The sequence below is a fragment of the Salvelinus fontinalis genome, chromosome 18, assembly GCF_029448725.1.
Source record: "Salvelinus fontinalis isolate EN_2023a chromosome 18, ASM2944872v1, whole genome shotgun sequence".
Taxonomy (NCBI): Eukaryota; Metazoa; Chordata; class Actinopteri; order Salmoniformes; family Salmonidae; genus Salvelinus; species Salvelinus fontinalis.
In genome coordinates, this window is record NC_074682.1 from 58,850,144 (window position 1) to 58,867,643 (window position 17,500).

Genomic DNA, 17,500 nt, shown 5'->3' on the forward strand with positions numbered 1-17,500 from the left:
CAGAGAGAGAGAGAGAGTGGGTCTATAGCAGTCCATTCTATCTTAATGAGAACAGAGAGAGAGAGAGTGGGTCTATAGCAGTCCATTCTATATTAATGAGAACAGAGAGAGAGAGAGAGTGGGCCTATAGCAGTCCATTCTATCTTAATGAGAACAGAGAGAGAGAGTGGGCCTATAGCAGTCCATTCTATCTTAATGAGAACAGAGAGAGAGAGAGTGGGTCTATAGCAGTCCATTCTATCTTAATGAGAACAGAGAGAGAGAGAGAGAGAGAGGGTCTATAGCAGTCCATTCTATCTTAATGAGAACAGAGAGAGAGTGGGTCTATAGCAGTCCATTCTATCTTAATGAGAACAGAGAGAGAGAGAGAGTGGGTCTATAGCAGTCCATTCTATCTTAATGAGAACAGAGAGAGAGAGAGTGGGTCTATAGCAGTCCATTCTATCTTAATGAGAACAGAGAGAGAGAGAGTGGGTCTATAGCAGTCCATTCTATCTTAATGAGAACAGAGAGAGAGAGAGTGGGTCTATAGCAGTCCATTCTATCTTAATGAGAACAGAGAGAGAGAGAGTGGGTCTATAGCAGTCCATTCTATCTTAATGAGAACAGAGAGAGAGAGAGAGTGGGCCTCCTCCACCAACCTGTTCTCAGATCAATTTGTTTGATGGAAATATGAACTGTACAGATGTGAACAAATCAATAATTTAATTAAATCAACAAATCATTTACTCACAGCTCCAAAGTATGGTGCCTGGTGGACAACTCCGGTCCCCTCCTCCTCTCTGACATAGTTATCCATCACCACCTGGAACGCCCCCGTCTCCCCGCACTAGAGGAGAGACAGACAGGTTTTATACTTTACATGTAGGCTCCTGTCTCCCCGCACTACGGAGAGACAGACAGGTTTTATACTTTACATGTAGGCTCCTGTCTCCCCGCACTACGGAGAGGAGAGACAGACAGGTTTTATACTTTACATGTAGGCTCCTGTCTCCCCGCACTACGGAGAGGAGAGACAGACAGGTTTTATACTTTACATGTAGGCTCCTGTCTCCCCGCACTATGGAGAGACAGACAGGTTTTATACTTTACATGTGGGCTCCTGTCTCCCCGCACTACGGAGAGACAGACAGGTTTTATACTTTACATGTAGGCTCCTGTCTCCCCGCACTATGGAGAGGAGAGACAGACAGGTTTTATACTTTACATGTAGGCTCCTGTCTCCCCGCACTACGGAGAGGAGAGACAGACAGGTTTTATACTTTACATGTAGGCTCCTGTCTCCCCGCACTATGGAGAGACAGACAGGTTTTATACTTTACATGTAGGCTCCTGTCTCCCCGCACTATGGAGAGACAGACAGGTTTTATACTTTACATGTAGGCTCCTGTCTCCCCGCACTATGGAGAGACAGACAGGTTTTATACTTTACATGTAGGCTCCTGTCTCCCCGCACTATGGAGAGACAGACAGGTTTTATACTTTACATGTAGGCTCCTGTCTCCCCGCACTAGAGGAGAGACAGACAGGTTTTATACTTTACATGTAGGCTCCTGTCTCCCCGCACTAGAGAGAGACAGACAGGTTTTATACTTTACATGTAGGCTCCTGTCTCCCCGCACTATGGAGAGGAGAGACAGACAGGTTTTATACACTACAGAGGACATGTTATTACCTGTTATAATACAGTCTCCCCACACTACAGAGGACATGTCTCCCCACACTACAGAGGACCTGTCTCCCCACACTACAGAGGACCTGTCTCCCCACACTACAGAGGACCTGTCTCCCCACACTACAGAGGACCTGTCTCCCCACACTACAGAGGACATGTCTCCCCACACTACAGAGGACCTGTCTCCCCACACTACAGAGGACCTGTCTCCCCACACTACAGAGGACCTGTCTCCCCACACTACAGAGGACCTGTCTCCCCACACTACAGAGGACCTGTCTCCCCACACTACAGAGGACATGTCTCCCCACACTACAGAGGACCTGTCTCCCCACACTACAGAGGACCTGTCTCCCCACACTACAGAGGACATGTCTCCCCACACTACAGAGGACATGTTAATACCTGTTATAATACAGTCTCCCCACACTACAGAGGACATGTCTCCCCACACTACAGAGGACCTGTCTCCCCACACTACAGAGGACCTGTCTCCCCACACTACAGAGGACCTGTCTCCCCACACTACAGAGGACCTGTCTCCCCACACTACAGAGGACATGTCTCCCCACACTACAGAGGACATGTCTCCCCACACTACAGAGGACATATCAACTCATCCTTGACCGCTGGCTACGTCCCTTCCGTCTTCAAGAGAGCGAGAGTTGCACCCCTTCTGAAAAAACCTACACTCAATCCCTCCGATGTCAACAACTACAGACCAGTATCCCTTCTTTCTTTTCTCTCCAAAACTCTTGAACGTGTCGTCCTTGGACAGCTCTCCTGCTATCTCTCTCAGAATGACCTTCTTGATCCAAATCAGTCAGGTTTCAAGACTAGTCATTCAACTGAGACTGCTCTTCTCTGTGTCACGGAGGCGCTCCGCACTGCTAAAGCTAACTCTCTCTCCTCTGCTCTCATCCTTCTAGACCTATCGGCTGCCTTTGATACTGTGAACCATCAGATCCTCCTCTCCACCCTCTCCGAGCTGGGCATCTCCGGCGCGGCCCACGCTTGGATTGCGTCCTACCTGACAGGTCGCTCCTACCAGGTGGCGTGGCGAGAATCTGTCTCCGCACCACGTGCTCTCACCACTGGTGTCCCCCAGGGCTCTGTTCTAGGCCCTCTCCTATTCTCGCTATACACCAAGTCACTTGGCTCTGTCATATCCTCACATGGTCTCTCCTATCATTGCTATGCAGACAACACACAATTAATCTTCTCCTTTCCCCCCTCTGATAACCAGGTGGTGAATCGCATCTCTGCATGTCTGGCAGACATATCAGTGTGGATGACGGATCACCACCTCAAGCTGAACCTCGGCAAGACGGAGCTGCTCTTCCTCCCGGGGAAGGACTGCCCGTTCCATGATCTCGCCATCACGGTTGACAACTCCATTGTGTCCTCCTCCCAGAGCGCTAAGAACCATGATCCTGGACAACACCCTGTCGTTCTCAACAAACATCAAGGCGGTGACCCGTTCCTGTAGGTTCATGCTCTACAACATTCGCAGAGTACGACCCTGCCTCACGCAGGAAGCGGCGCAGGTCCTAATCCAGGCACTTGTCATCTCCCGTCTGGATTACTGCAACTCGCTGTTGGCTGGGCTCCCTGCCTGTGCCATTAAACCCCTACAACTCATCCAGAACGCCGCAGCCCGTCTGGTGTTCAACCTTCCCAAGTTCTCTCACGTCACCCCGCTCCTCCGCTCTCTCCACTGGCTTCCAGTTGAAGCTCGCATCCGCTACAAGACCATGGTGCTTGCCTACGGAGCTGTGAGGGGAACGGCACCTCCGTACCTTCAGGCTCTGATCAGGCCCTACACCCAAACAAGGGCACTGCGTTCATCCACCTCTGGCCTGCTCGCCTCCCTACCTCTGAGGAAGTACAGTTCCCGCTCAGCCCAGTCAAAACTGTTCGCTGCGCTGGCACCCCAATGGTGGAACAAACTCCCTCACGACGCCAGGTCAGCGGAGTCAATCACCACCTTCCGGAGACACCTGAAACCCCACCTCTTTAAGGAATACCTAGGATAGGATGTTTCATCAAGGAATACCTAGGATAGGATGAAGTAATCCTTCTAAACCCCCCCCCCCCCCCCTTAAAAGATTTAGATGCACTATTGTAAAGTGGCTGTTCCACTGGATGTCATAAGGTGAATGCACTAATTTGTAAGTCGCTCTGGATAAGAGCGTCTGCTAAATGACTTAAATGTAAATGTAAATGTCTCCCCACACTACAGAGGACATGTTATTACCTGTTATAATACAGTCTCCCCACACTACAGAGGACATGTCTCCCCACACTACAGAGGACATGTCTCCCCACACTACAGAGGACATGTCTCCCCACACTACAGAGGACCTGTCTCCCCACACTACAGAGGACATGTTTATACCTGTTATAATACAGTCTAAGAGTTTTACAGATTATATACTTTAAATTAACACTACAGAGGGGAAAGATCATGTTAAAGTAGGAAAACATAATAGCATTATAATATGAAATGAGAGACAGGACACATTAAGATGCTCATTTACCTTTGTAATAACTCTACGGACCATAGTAGTAGTAACTTGTTAGTGATTTAGTAGTAGGTTTGATATTTTTAAGAGGTATTATTTCTTACACATTTTACTTTTGGTGAACAAACACATTTCTTTAGATCGAGGTAGAATATTACACATTATTATACATTATACATTATTACACAATACTACACATTACACAATATTACACAATAGTATACATTATACAATATTACACATTATACATTATTACACAATATTACACATTACACAATATTACACAATATTACACATTACACAATACTACACATTATTACACATTATTATACATTATTACACATTATACATTATTAGACAATATTATACAATATTATACATTATACAGACGTCATCTCACCTTCCTGAAGTAGTCAAACAGAGGCTTGTATTTCTTCCCCTTCAGCGTCTTCCCAGGGAACCTACAGGACAAAACCACAAATCAAACCGCTGCTCCGCCTGTCGTACTGAAACACGGACTTCTACTACCTGCAGTTGACTCCTGTCGTACTGAAACACGGACTTCTACTACCTGCAGTTGACTCCTGTCGTACTGAAACACGGACTTCTACTACCTGCAGTTGACTCCTGTCGTACTGAAACACGGACTTCTACTACCTGCAGTTGACTCCTGTCGTACTGAAACACGGACTTCTACTACCTGCAGTTGACTCCTGTCGTACTGAAACACGGACTTCTACTACCTGCAGTTGACTCCTGTCGTACTGAAACAAGGACTTCTACTACCTGCAGTTGACTCTTTCCTGCGTATGAACGGAAGACAATGTCACCCTGATTATGATGTGCTTCAAATGTGCTGAGAAACTTCACTTCTCCTGTTGCCTAAACTCTGTGTAACAGGCCTTATGCCCCTGCTCCCACTAAAACACGATCCACTGTTGCTCATTGTCCCGTCACTACTATCCACTGGGCACCTATCATTGATATCCATTCTATCATTGATATCCACCCCGACTCTAACCCGTAAGCCCCGACTCTAACCCGTAAGCCCCGACTCTAACCCGTAAGCCCCGACTCTAACCCGTAAGCCCCGACTCTAACCCGTAAGCCCCGACTCTAACCCGTAAGCCCCGACTCTAACCCGTAAGCCCCGACTCTAACCCGTAAGCCCCGACTCTAACCCGTAAGCCCCGACTCTAACCCGTAAGCCCCGACTCTAACCCGTAAGCCCCGACTCTAACCCGTAAGCCCCGACTCTAACCCGTAAGCCCCGACTCTAACCCGTAAGCCCCGACTCTAGCCCCGAGCCCCCAACTCTAGCCCCGAGCCCCCAACTCTAGCCCCGAGCCCCCAACTCTAGCCCCGAGCCCCCAACTCTAGCCCCGAGCCCCCAACTCTAGCCCCGAGCCCCCAACTCTAACCCCGAGCCCCCAACTCTAAACCCCGAGCCCCCAACTCTAAACCCCGAGCCCCCAACTCTAAACCCCGAGCCCCCAACTCTAAACCCCGAGCCCCCAACTCTAAACCCCGAGCCCCCAACTCTAAACCCCGAGCCCCCAACTCTAAACCCCGAGCCCCCAACTCTAAACCCCGAGCCCCCAACTCTAAACCCCGAGCCCCCAACTCTAAACCCCGAGCCCCCAACTCTAAACCCCGAGCCCCCAACTCTAAACCCCGAGCCCCCAACTCTAAACCCCGAGCCCCCAACTCTAAACCCCGAGCCCCCAACTCTAAACCCCGAGCCCCCAACTCTAAACCCCGAGCCCCCAACTCTAAACCCCGAGCCCCCAACTCTAAACCCCGAGCCCCCAACTCTAAACCCCGAGCCCCCAACTCTAAACCCCGAGCCCCCAACTCTAACCCCGAGCCCCCAACTCTAACCCCGAGCCCCCAACTCTAACCCCGAGCCCCCAACTCTAACCCCGAGCCCCCAACTCTAACCCCGAGCCCCCAACTCTAACCCCGAGCCCCCAACTCTAACCCGAGCCCCCAACTCTAACCCCGAGCCCCCAACTCTAGCCCCGAGCCCCCAACTCTAGCCCCGAGCCCCCAACTCTAGCCCCTAGCCCCAACTCTAGCCCCGAGCCCCAACTCTAGCCCCTAGCCCCAACTCTAGCCCCTAGCCCCAACTCTAGCCCCAACTCTAGCCCCTAGCCCCAACTCTAACCCCTAGCCCCAACTCTAACCCCTAACCTGAGCCCCAACTAACCCCTAACTTAAGTCCTAGGCCTGAAATAGACTTTGTCCTTGTGGGGGTCTGAGAAATGTCTCCACGAGAGATAATTTTTCTTGTATCACGATCCTTGTGGGGACTTCAGGTGTCCATGAACAAACAAACACAATTGTTCCCTTCCTCACCAGAACACCACATACAAGAGGAATAGCAATCAAACCCAGAGGGAGCGATGGATAGATGAGAGATTGCCAGTCCATCTGATATGCCTTGATCTCTTCTAGTGATGCCTGTTCCAGTATCTCAACACGATCTCAGAGCACCAGAGGAAATGGCTTAAAGCAGCCATCTTACAGGCCAGAGACACGGACATATTTTTAATGTGTACTAGTATAATATAGTGCTTTTTTTTCTTTTCTTTTTTTTTTTTTAAATACATTTTATCCCCTTTTCTCCCCAATTTTCGTGGTATCCAATCGCTAGTAATTACTATCTTGTCTCATCGCTACAACTCCCGTATGGGCTCGGGAGAGACGAAGGTCGAAAGCTATGCGTCCTCCGAAGCACAACCCAACCAAGCCGCACTGCTTCTTTAACACAGCGCGCCTCCAACCCGGAAGCCAGCCGCACCAATGTGTCGGAGGAAACACTGTGTACCTGGCCCCCTCGGTTAGCGCGCACTGCGCCCGGCCTGCCACAGGAGTCGCTGGAGCTCGATGAGACAAGGAAATCCCTACCGGAGAACCCAGAGACTCTGGTGGCGCAGTTAGCACAGCGATGCAGTGCCCTAGACCACTGCGCCACCCGGGAGGCCCTCATATATAGTGCTTTTCAAACCTCTCCTCTGGGACCCCGATGTTTCACTATGTTGTTGTACCCCTGAACTAACTCACCTGAATCATCTAGTCAAGGGTTTGATTAATTAGTTGACAAGTTAAATCAGGTGTGCTAGCTGTGTAATATATCAAATACATGGAACGGCTGGGGGGGGGGGGGGGGGGGGGTGCCCCCGAGAAGAGGTTGGAGAACTCCCTGTACTAGTCTACTGTCTACCCTGAACTACCATTACCACTGGCCAACCCAACCCTCTTCCTCCTGGAGTGCAGATTTGTTTTTAATCCAGCCCTCCTCTAGGCACAGTTAATTGGTTAATAGCTTAATTGATGAATTGGTTAATTGATTAATAGCTTAATTGGTTAATAGATTAATTGGTTCATATATTGATTGGTTAATATATTAATTGATCTCACTTGTCCATGATGGTGTATTCCTCCTCTGTCTTGAAGAGTGCCACCAGCCTGGACTCCATCATAATGTACACCTTCCCAGTGCTGTTGTCTGGAATAGAGAGAGTTTATAGAGGTTTATAGGTGTGTTATAAAAGGTTCATAAGAACCTCAATAATACAAAGTGTTATAGCAGTTTATAGTAGTGTTATACACATTCACCTATGCCAGTGGTGTTGTCTGAAACAGAAGTTTAAGCATAGTGTTATCTTGTTTTTTTATTTAACTTTGATTCATTCCCGGGAAGCCCAATTGAGACCAGGGTCTCGTTCCCAATGGTGTCCATTACAACCTACATTACAAATAAAACAAAAAAAAATAACCACATTACAAATAAAACAAAAAAAATTACCTACATTACAAATAAAACAAAAAAATTACCTACATTACAAATAAAACAAAAAAATAACCACATTACAAATAAAAAAATACATTACAAATAAAACAAAAAAATAACCACATTACAAATAAAACAAAAAAATAACCACATTACAAATAAAAAAATACATTACAAATAAAACAAAAAAATAACCACATTACAAATAAAACAAAAAAATAACCTCATTACAAATAAAACATTTTCCTAAATTGTTCGAGACCAGAGGGACCTCAAGAGTTAACCAATCCTGCGAGCCGGTTTGGTAGCCCATTCTTTTATACGTTGGCAACAAAGTTAGTTAAGATAGAAGCTTGTGTAGTAGAGCTTTATATAGAAGGTTCATAGCAGTATAGCAATTAATAGCAGTATTATAACACATCCTACTATCTCAGCCGTAGTGTGTGAAATAGACGTCGACCGATTAATCGGCCGATTTCAAGTTTTCAATAACAATCGGTAATCTGCCTTTTTGGTTAATATTTGGAAAAAATGAAAAAGTGTGCCGAATAATCGGTATCGGCTTTTTTTGGTCCTCCAATAATCTGTATCAGCGTTGAAAAATCATAATCGGTCGACCTAGTTTGAAACAGAGGTTATAGAGGTTCATATAAGTGTTATAACCATTTTTAGTAGTTATACAATTCCCATCTCATTAGTGTTGCCTGAAACAGATACTTATTTTCTTTTGTTATTTGGGTTGAAGACATTCTGCCACCAGCTGGTATTAACAGACGACCAAGTGGTTCAGACCAATTCCTGATCCAACAGACGACCAAGTGGTTTAGACCATTCCTGATCCAACAGACGACCAAGTGGTTTAGACCATTCCTGATCTAACAGACGACCAAGTGGTTTAGACCATTCCTGATCCAACAGACGACCAAGTGGTTTAGACCATTCCTGATCCAACAGACGACCAAGTGGTTTAGACCATTCCTGATCCAACAAACGACCAAATGGTTTAGACCATTCCTGATCCAACAGACGACCAAGTGGTTTAGACCATTCCTGAAGATAACAGACGATTAAGTGGTTTAGACCATTCCTGATCCAACAGACGACCAAGTGGTTTAGACCATTCCTGATCCAACAGACGACCAAGTGGTTCAGACCATTCCTGATCCAACAGACGACCAAGTGGTTTAGAACATTCCTGAAGCCAACAGACGACCAAGTGGTTCAGACCATTCCTGATCTAACAGACGACCAAGTGGTTCAGACCATTCCTGATCCAACAGACAACCAAGTGGTTTAGACCAATTCCTGATCTAACAGACGACCAAGTGGTTTAGACCATTCCTGATCTAACAGACGACCAAGTGGATTAGACCATTCCTGAAGCTAACAGACGACCAAGTGGTTTAGACCATTCCTGATCCAACAGACGACCAAGTGGTTTAGACCATTCCTGATCCAACAGACGACCAAGTGGTTTAGACCATTCCTGATCCAACAGACGACCAAGTGGTTTAGACCATTCCTGATCCAACAGACGACCAAGTGGTTTAGACCATTCCTGATCCAACAGACGACCAAGTGGTTCAGACCATTCCTGATCCAACAGACGACCAAGTGGTTTAGACCATTCCTGAAGCCAACAGACGACCAAGTGGTTCAGACCATTCCTGATCTAACAGACGACCAAGTGGTTTAGACCATTCCTGATCCAACAGACGACCAAGTGGTTTAGACCAATTCCTGATCTAACAGACGACCAAGTGGTTTAGACCATTCCTGATCTAACAGACGACCAAGTGGTTTAGACCATTCCTGATCTAACAGACGACCAAGTGGTTCAGACTATTCCTGATCCAACAGACGACCAAGTGGTTCAGACCAATTCCTGAAGCTAACAGAAGACCAAGTGGTTTAGACCATTCCTGATCCAACAGACGACCAAGTGGTTTAGACCATTCCTGATCCAACAGACGACCAAGTGGTTTAGACCATTCCTGATCTAACAGACGACCAAGTGGTTTAGACCATTCCTGATCTAACAGACGACCAAGTGGTTTAGACCAATTCCTGAAGCCAACAGAAGACCAAGTGGTTTAGACCATTCCTGAAGCCAACAGACAACCAAGTGGTTTAGACCATTCCTGATCCAACAGACGACCAAGTGGTTCAGACCATTCCTGATCTAACAGACGACCAAGTGGTTTAGACCAATTCCTAATCCAACAGACGACCAAGTGGTTTAGACCAATTCCTGATCCAACAGACGACCAAGTGGTTTAGACCAATTCCTGATCCAACAGACGACCAAGTGGTTTAGACCAATTCCTGATCTAACAGACAACCAAGTGGTTTAGACCATTCCTGAAGCCAACAGACGACCAAGTGGTTTAGACCATTCCTGAAGATAACAGAAGACCAAGTGGTTTAGACCATTCCTGATCCAACAGACGACCAAGTGGTTCAGACCATTCCTGATCCAACAGACGACCAAGTGGTTTAGACCATTCCTGAAGATAACAGACGACCAAGTGGTTTAGACCATTCCTGATCCAACAGACGACCAAGTGGTTCAGACCATTCCTGATCCAACAGACGACCAAGTGGTTTAGACCATTCCTGAAGATAACAGACGACCAAGTGGTTTAGATCATTCCTGATCTAACAGACGACCAGGTGGTTTAGACCATTCCTGATCCAACAGACGACCAAGTGGTTTAGATCATTCCTGATCTAACAGACGACCAAGTGGTTTAGACCATTCCTGATCCAACAGACGACCAAGTGGTTTAGACCAATTCCTGATCCAACAGACGACCAAGTGGTTTAGACTATTCCTGATCCAACAGACGACCAAGTGGTTTAGACCAATTCCTGAACTAACAGACAACCAAGTGGTTTAGACCATTCCTGAAGCCAACAGACGACCAAGTGGTTCAGACCAATTCCTGATCTAACAGACGACCAAGTGGTTTAGACCAATTCCTGATCCAACAGACGACCAAGTGGTTTAGACCATTCCTGATCTAACAGACGACCAAGTGGATTAGACCATTCCTGAAGCTAACAGACGACCAAGTGGTTTAGACCATTCCTGATCCAACAGACGACCAAGTGGTTTAGACCATTCCTGATCCAACAGACGACCAAGTGGTTTAGACCATTCCTGATCCAACAGACGACCAAGTGGTTTAGACCATTCCTGATCCAACAGACGACCAAGTGGTTTAGACCATTCCTGAAGATAACAGACGACCAAGTGGTTTAGACCATTCCTGATCCAACAGACGACCAAGTGGTTTAGACCATTCCTGATCCAACAGACGACCAAGTGGTTCAGACCATTCCTGATCCAACAGACGACCAAGTGGTTTAGACCATTCCTGAAGCCAACAGACGACCAAGTGGTTCAGACCATTCCTGATCTAACAGACGACCAAGTGGTTTAGACCATTCCTGATCCAACAGACGACCAACTGGTTTAGACCAATTCCTGATCTAACAGACGACCAAGTGGTTTAGACCATTCCTGATCTAACAGACGACCAAGTGGTTTAGACCATTCCTGATCTAACAGACGACCAAGTGGTTCAGACTATTCCTGATCCAACAGACGACCAAGTGGTTCAGACCAATTCCTGAAGCTAACAGAAGACCAAGTGGTTTAGACCATTCCTGATCCAACAGACGACCAAGTGGTTTAGACCATTCCTGATCCAACAGACGACCAAGTGGTTTAGACCATTCCTGATCTAACAGACGACCAAGTGGTTTAGACCATTCCTGATCTAACAGACGACCAAGTGGTTTAGACCAATTCCTAATCCAACAGACGACCAAGTGGTTTAGACCAATTCCTGATCCAACAGACGACCAAGTGGTTTAGACCAATTCCTGATCCAACAGACGACCAAGTGGTTTAGACCAATTCCTGATCTAACAGACAACCAAGTGGTTTAGACCATTCCTGAAGCCAACAGACGACCAAGTGGTTTAGACCATTCCTGAAGATAACAGAAGACCAAGTGGTTTAGACCATTCCTGATCCAACAGACGACCAAGTGGTTCAGACCATTCCTGATCCAACAGACGACCAAGTGGTTTAGACCATTCCTGAAGATAACAGACGACCAAGTGGTTTAGACCATTCCTGATCCAACAGACGACCAAGTGGTTCAGACCATTCCTGATCCAACAGACGACCAAGTGGTTTAGACCATTCCTGAAGATAACAGACGACCAAGTGGTTTAGATCATTCCTGATCTAACAGACGACCAAGTGGTTTAGACCATTCCTGATCCAACAGACGACCAAGTGGTTTAGATCATTCCTGATCTAACAGACGACCAAGTGGTTTAGACCATTCCTGATCCAACAGACGACCAAGTGGTTTAGACCAATTCCTGATCTAACAGACAACCAAGTGGTTTAGACCATTCCTGAAGCCAACAGACGACCAAGTGGTTTAGACCAATTCCTGATCTAACAGACGACCAAGTGGTTTAGACCAATTCCTGATCCAACAGACGACCAAGTGGTTTAGACCAATTCCTGATCTAACAGACAACCAAGTGGTTTAGACCATTCCTGAAGCCAACAGACGACCAAGTGGTTCAGACCATTTCCTGATCCAACAGACAACCAAGTGGTTTAGATCATTCCTGAAGCCAACAGACGACCAAGTGGTTTAGACCATTCCTGATCCAACAGACGACCAAGTGGTTTAGACCAATTCCTGATCTAACAGACGACCAAGTGGTTTAGACCATTCCTGATCCAACAGACGACCAAGTGGTTTAGACCATTCCTGAAGCCAACAGACGACCAAGTGGTTTAGACCATTCCTGAAGCCAACAGACGACCAAGTGGTTTAGACCATTCCTGATCCAACAGACGACCAAGTGGTTCAGACCATTCCTGATCTAACAGACATTAGATGCAGTATGTGTTGTAACTCCAGTCCTGAACACAAATGTTAGTTAACAAAATGTTTGCCTTCTTTAGACATCTACATTTTGGTCAATTTAAATAGACAATCCAGAATAATCTACAGTCAGTGCATTCAACTAAGGTTGGGGAGACAACCACTTATCACCGTGTAAAACTCCTTATTTAACTAGTGGCACTGCCAGACCACAAAGCACAAGGTAAACCACATGACTATGGGGGTGCCACAGGGTTCAATTCTTGGACCGACCCTCTTCTCTGTTTACATCAATGATGTCGCTCTTGCTGCTGGTGATTCTCTGATCCACCTCTACGCAGACGACACTATTCTGTATACTTCTGGCCCTTCTTTTGACACTGTGTTAACAACCCTCCAGGCGAGCTTCAATGCCATACAACTCTCCTTCCGTGGCCTCCAACTGCTCTTAAATACAAGTAAAACCAAATGCATGCTCTTCAACCGATCGCTGCCTGCTCCTGCCCGCCTGTCCAACATCACTACTTTGGACGGCTCTGACTTAGAATATGTGGACAACTACAAATACCTAGGTGTCTGGTTAGACTGTAAACTCTCCTTCCAGACCCACATCAAACATCTCCAATCCAAAGTCAAATCTAGAATTGGCTTCCTATTCCGCAACAAAGCATCCTTTACTCATGCTGCCAAACATACTCTTGTAAAACTGACCATCCTACCAATCCTCGACTTCGGTGATGTCATTTACAAAATAGCCTCCAAAACCCTACTCAATAAATTGGATGCAGTCTATCACAGTGCCATCCGTTTTGTCACCAAAGCCCCATATACTACCCACCACTGCGACCTGTACACTCTCGTTGGCTGGCCCTCGCTTCATACTCGTCGCCAAACCCACTGGTTCCAGGTCATCTACAAGACCCTGCTAGGTAAAGTCCCCCCTTATCTCAGCTCGCTGGTCACCATAGCAGCACCTACCTGTAGCACGCGCTCCAGCAGGTATATCTCTCTAGTCACCCCCAAAACCAATTCTTCCTTTGGACGCCTCTCCTTCCAGTTCTCTGCTGCCAATGACTGGAACGAACTACAAAAATCTCTGAAACTGGAAACACTTATCTCCCTCACTAGCTTTAAGCACCAGCTGTCAGAGCAGCTCATAGATTACTGCACCTGTACATAACCCATCTACAATTTAGCCCAAACAACCACCTCTTTACCTACTGTATTTATTTATTAATTTATTTTGCTCCTTTGCACCCCATTATTTCTGTCTCTACTTTGCACTTTCTTCCAATGCAAACCAACCATTCCAGTGTTTTTTAGTTTTTATTTTACTTGCTGTGTTGTACTCACTTCGCCTCCATGGCCTTTTTATATTTTATTTATTTATACATATATCTGTTTGCCTTCACCTCCCTTATCTCACCTCACTTGCTCACATTGTATATAGACTTATTTTTTTTCACTGTATTATTGACTATATGTTTGTTTTTACTCCATGTGTAACTATGTGTTGTTGTATGTGTCGAACTGCTTTGCTTTATCTTGGCCAGGTCGCAATTGTAAATGAGAACTTGTTCTCAATTTGCCTACCTGGTTAAATAAAGGTTAAATATATAAATAAAATAAAAAATAAATAAAAAATGACCAAAAGTATGCTCGTCAAACATCTCATTACAAAATAATTGGCGTAAATATGGAGTTGGTCCCCCGCATTGCTGCTATAACAGCCTCCACTCTTCTGGGAAAGCTTTCCACTAGATGTTGGAACATTGCTGCTATAATAGCCTCCACTCTTCTGGGAAGGCTTTCCACTAGATGTTGGAACATTGCTGCTATAACAGCCTCCACTCTTCTGGGAAGGCTTTCCACTAGATGCTGGAACATTGCTGCTATAACAGCCTCCACTCTTCTGGGAAGGCTTTCCACTAGATGTTGGAACATTGCTGCTATAACAGCCTCCACTCTTCTGGGAAGGCTTTCCACTAGATGTTGGAACATTGCTGCTATAACAGCCTCCACTCTTCTGGGAAGGCTTTCCACTAGATGCTGGAACATTGCTGCTATAACAGCCTCCACTCTTCAGGGAAGGCTTTCCAGTAGATGTTGGAACATTGCTGCTATAACAGCCTCCACTCTTCTGGGAAGGCTTTCCACTAGATGCTGGAACATTGCTGCTATAACAGCCTCCACTCTTCTGGGAAGGCTTTCCACTAGATGTTGGAACATTGCTGCTATAACAGCCTCCACTCTTCTGGGAAGGCTTTCCACTAGATGTTGGAACATTGCTGCTATAACAGCCTCCACTCTTCTGGGAAGGCTTTCCACTAGATGCTGGAACATTGCTGCTATAACAGCCTCCACTCTTCTGGGAAGGCTTTCCACTAGATGTTGGAACATTGCTGCTATAACAGCCTCCACTCTTCTGGGAAGGCTTTCCACTAGATGTTGGAACAGTGCTGCTATAACAGCCTCCACTCTTCTGGGAAGTCTTTCCACTAGATGTTGGAACATTGCTGCTATAACAGCCTCCACTCTTCTCGGAAGGCTTTCCACTAGATGTTGGAACATTGCTGCTCTAACAGCCTCCACTCTTCTCGGAAGGCTTTCCAATAGATGTTGGAACATTGCTGCTATAACAGCCTCCACTCTTCTGGGAAGGCTTTCCACTAGATGTTGGAACATTGCTGCTATAACAGCCTCCACTCTTCTGGGAAGGCTTTCCACTAGATGTTGGAACATTGCTGCTATAACAGCCTCCACTCTTCTGGGAAGGCTTTCCACTAGATGTTGGAACATTGCTGCTATAACAGCCTCCACTCTTCTGGGAAGGCTTTCCACTAGATGTTGGAACATTGCTGCTATAACAGCCTCCACTCTTCTGGGAAGGCTTTCCACTAGATGTTGGAACATTGCTGCTATAACAGCCTCCACTCTTCTGGGAAGGCTTTCCACTAGATGTTGGAACATTGCTGCTATAACAGCCTCCACTCTTCTGGGAAGGCTTTCCACTAGATGTTGGAACATTGCTGCTATAACAGCCTCCACTCTTCTGGGAAAGCTTTCCACTAGATGTTGGAACATTGCTGCTATAACAGCCTCCACTCTTCTGGGAAGGCTTTCCACTAGATGTTGGAACATTGCTGCTATAACAGCCTCCACTCTTCTGGGAAGGCTTTCCACTAGATGTTGGAACATTGCTGCTATAACAGCCTCCACTCTTCTGGGAAGGCTTTCCACTAGATGATGGAACATTGCTGCAGAGACTTGCTTCCATTCAGCCACAAGAGCTTTAGTGAGGTCGGGCACTGATGTTGGGGCGATTAGACCTGGGTCGCAGTCAGTGATCCAATTAATCCCAAAGGTGTTCGATGGGGTTGAGGTCAGGGCTCTGAGCAGGCCAGTCAAGTTCTTCCACACCGATCTCCACAAAAAAGTTTAGTGAGCTTTAGTCCGGTGAGCTTTAGTCCGGTGAGCTACGGTCCGGCGAGCTACGGTCCGGTGAGCTACGGTCCAGTGAGCTACGGTCCAGTGAGCTACGGTCCAGTGAGCTACGGTCCGGTGAGCTACAGTCCAGTGAGCTACGGTCCAGTGAGCTACGGTCCGGCGAGCTACGGTCCGGTGAGCTACGGTCCGGCGAGCTACGGTCCGGCGAGCTACGGTCCGGCGAGCTACGGTCCGGCGAGCTACGGTCCGGCGAGCTACGGTCCGGCGAGCTACGGTCCGGCGAGCTACGGTCCGGCGAGCTACAGTCCGGCGAGCTACAGTCCAGTGAGTTACGGTCCAGTGAGTTACGGTCCAGTGAGTTACGGTCCAGTGAGTTACGGTCCAGTGAGTTACGGTCCAGTGAGTTACGGTCCAGTGAGTTACGGTCCAGTGAGTTACGGTCCAGTGAGTTACGGTCCAGTGAGTTACGGTCCAGTGAGTTACGGTCCAGTGAGTTACGGTCCAGTGAGTTTTAGTCTTCAGCAGACTTCAACAGGCCTATATATACACACTATTATTATCACTGCATGATTAAACCAAATCAGTTACAAACATGTCCTTTGGGAACAAATAAACGTTTTTTAAAAAGGAGACAAATACAACGGTAATAGTTATCCAGGAGCTATTTAAAAATGTGAAGCTTTAAGATGCCAATTGTGTGTGACTGTCTCTTCTCTCCAGCAAACAGAACCTGAAGAACATATTCACATGCATCCATATTTGAACGAGGAAGAGAGTGAAGAACATATTCACATGCATCCATATTTGAACGAGGAAGAGAGTGAAGAACATATTCACATGCATCCATATTTGAACGAGGAAGAGAGTGAAGAACATATTCACATGCATCCATATTTGAACGAGGAAGAGAGTGAACGTGTGATAGGTAACCAACACTATCTAGGCAGATCATTTACCCTAACAACATGTAGTGCATCCTAAATGGTACCCTATTCCCTATATAGTGCACTACTTTAGACCAGAGCCCTATTCCCTATATAGTGCACTACATTAGACCAGAGCCCTATTCCCTATATAGTGCACTACTTTAGACCAGAGCCCTATTCCCTATATAGTGCACTACTTTAGACCAGAG

At 46.6% G+C, this 17,500-nt stretch overlaps 1 protein-coding gene across 1 annotated transcript in view; it reads right to left on the reverse strand.

Annotated features, from left to right (window-relative positions):
• Positions 1-17,500, reverse strand: part of iars1 (isoleucyl-tRNA synthetase 1) — a 163,954-nt gene that overhangs the window by 125,318 nt on the left and 21,136 nt on the right. The window contains exons 8-10 of the mRNA XM_055869922.1: positions 7,624-7,711; positions 4,601-4,661; positions 734-829 (exon numbers count right to left, since the gene is read on the reverse strand). Coding sequence (XP_055725897.1) covers positions 734-829; positions 4,601-4,661; positions 7,624-7,711 — 245 coding nt within the window. The remainder of the gene's footprint in view (positions 1-733; positions 830-4,600; positions 4,662-7,623; positions 7,712-17,500) is intronic.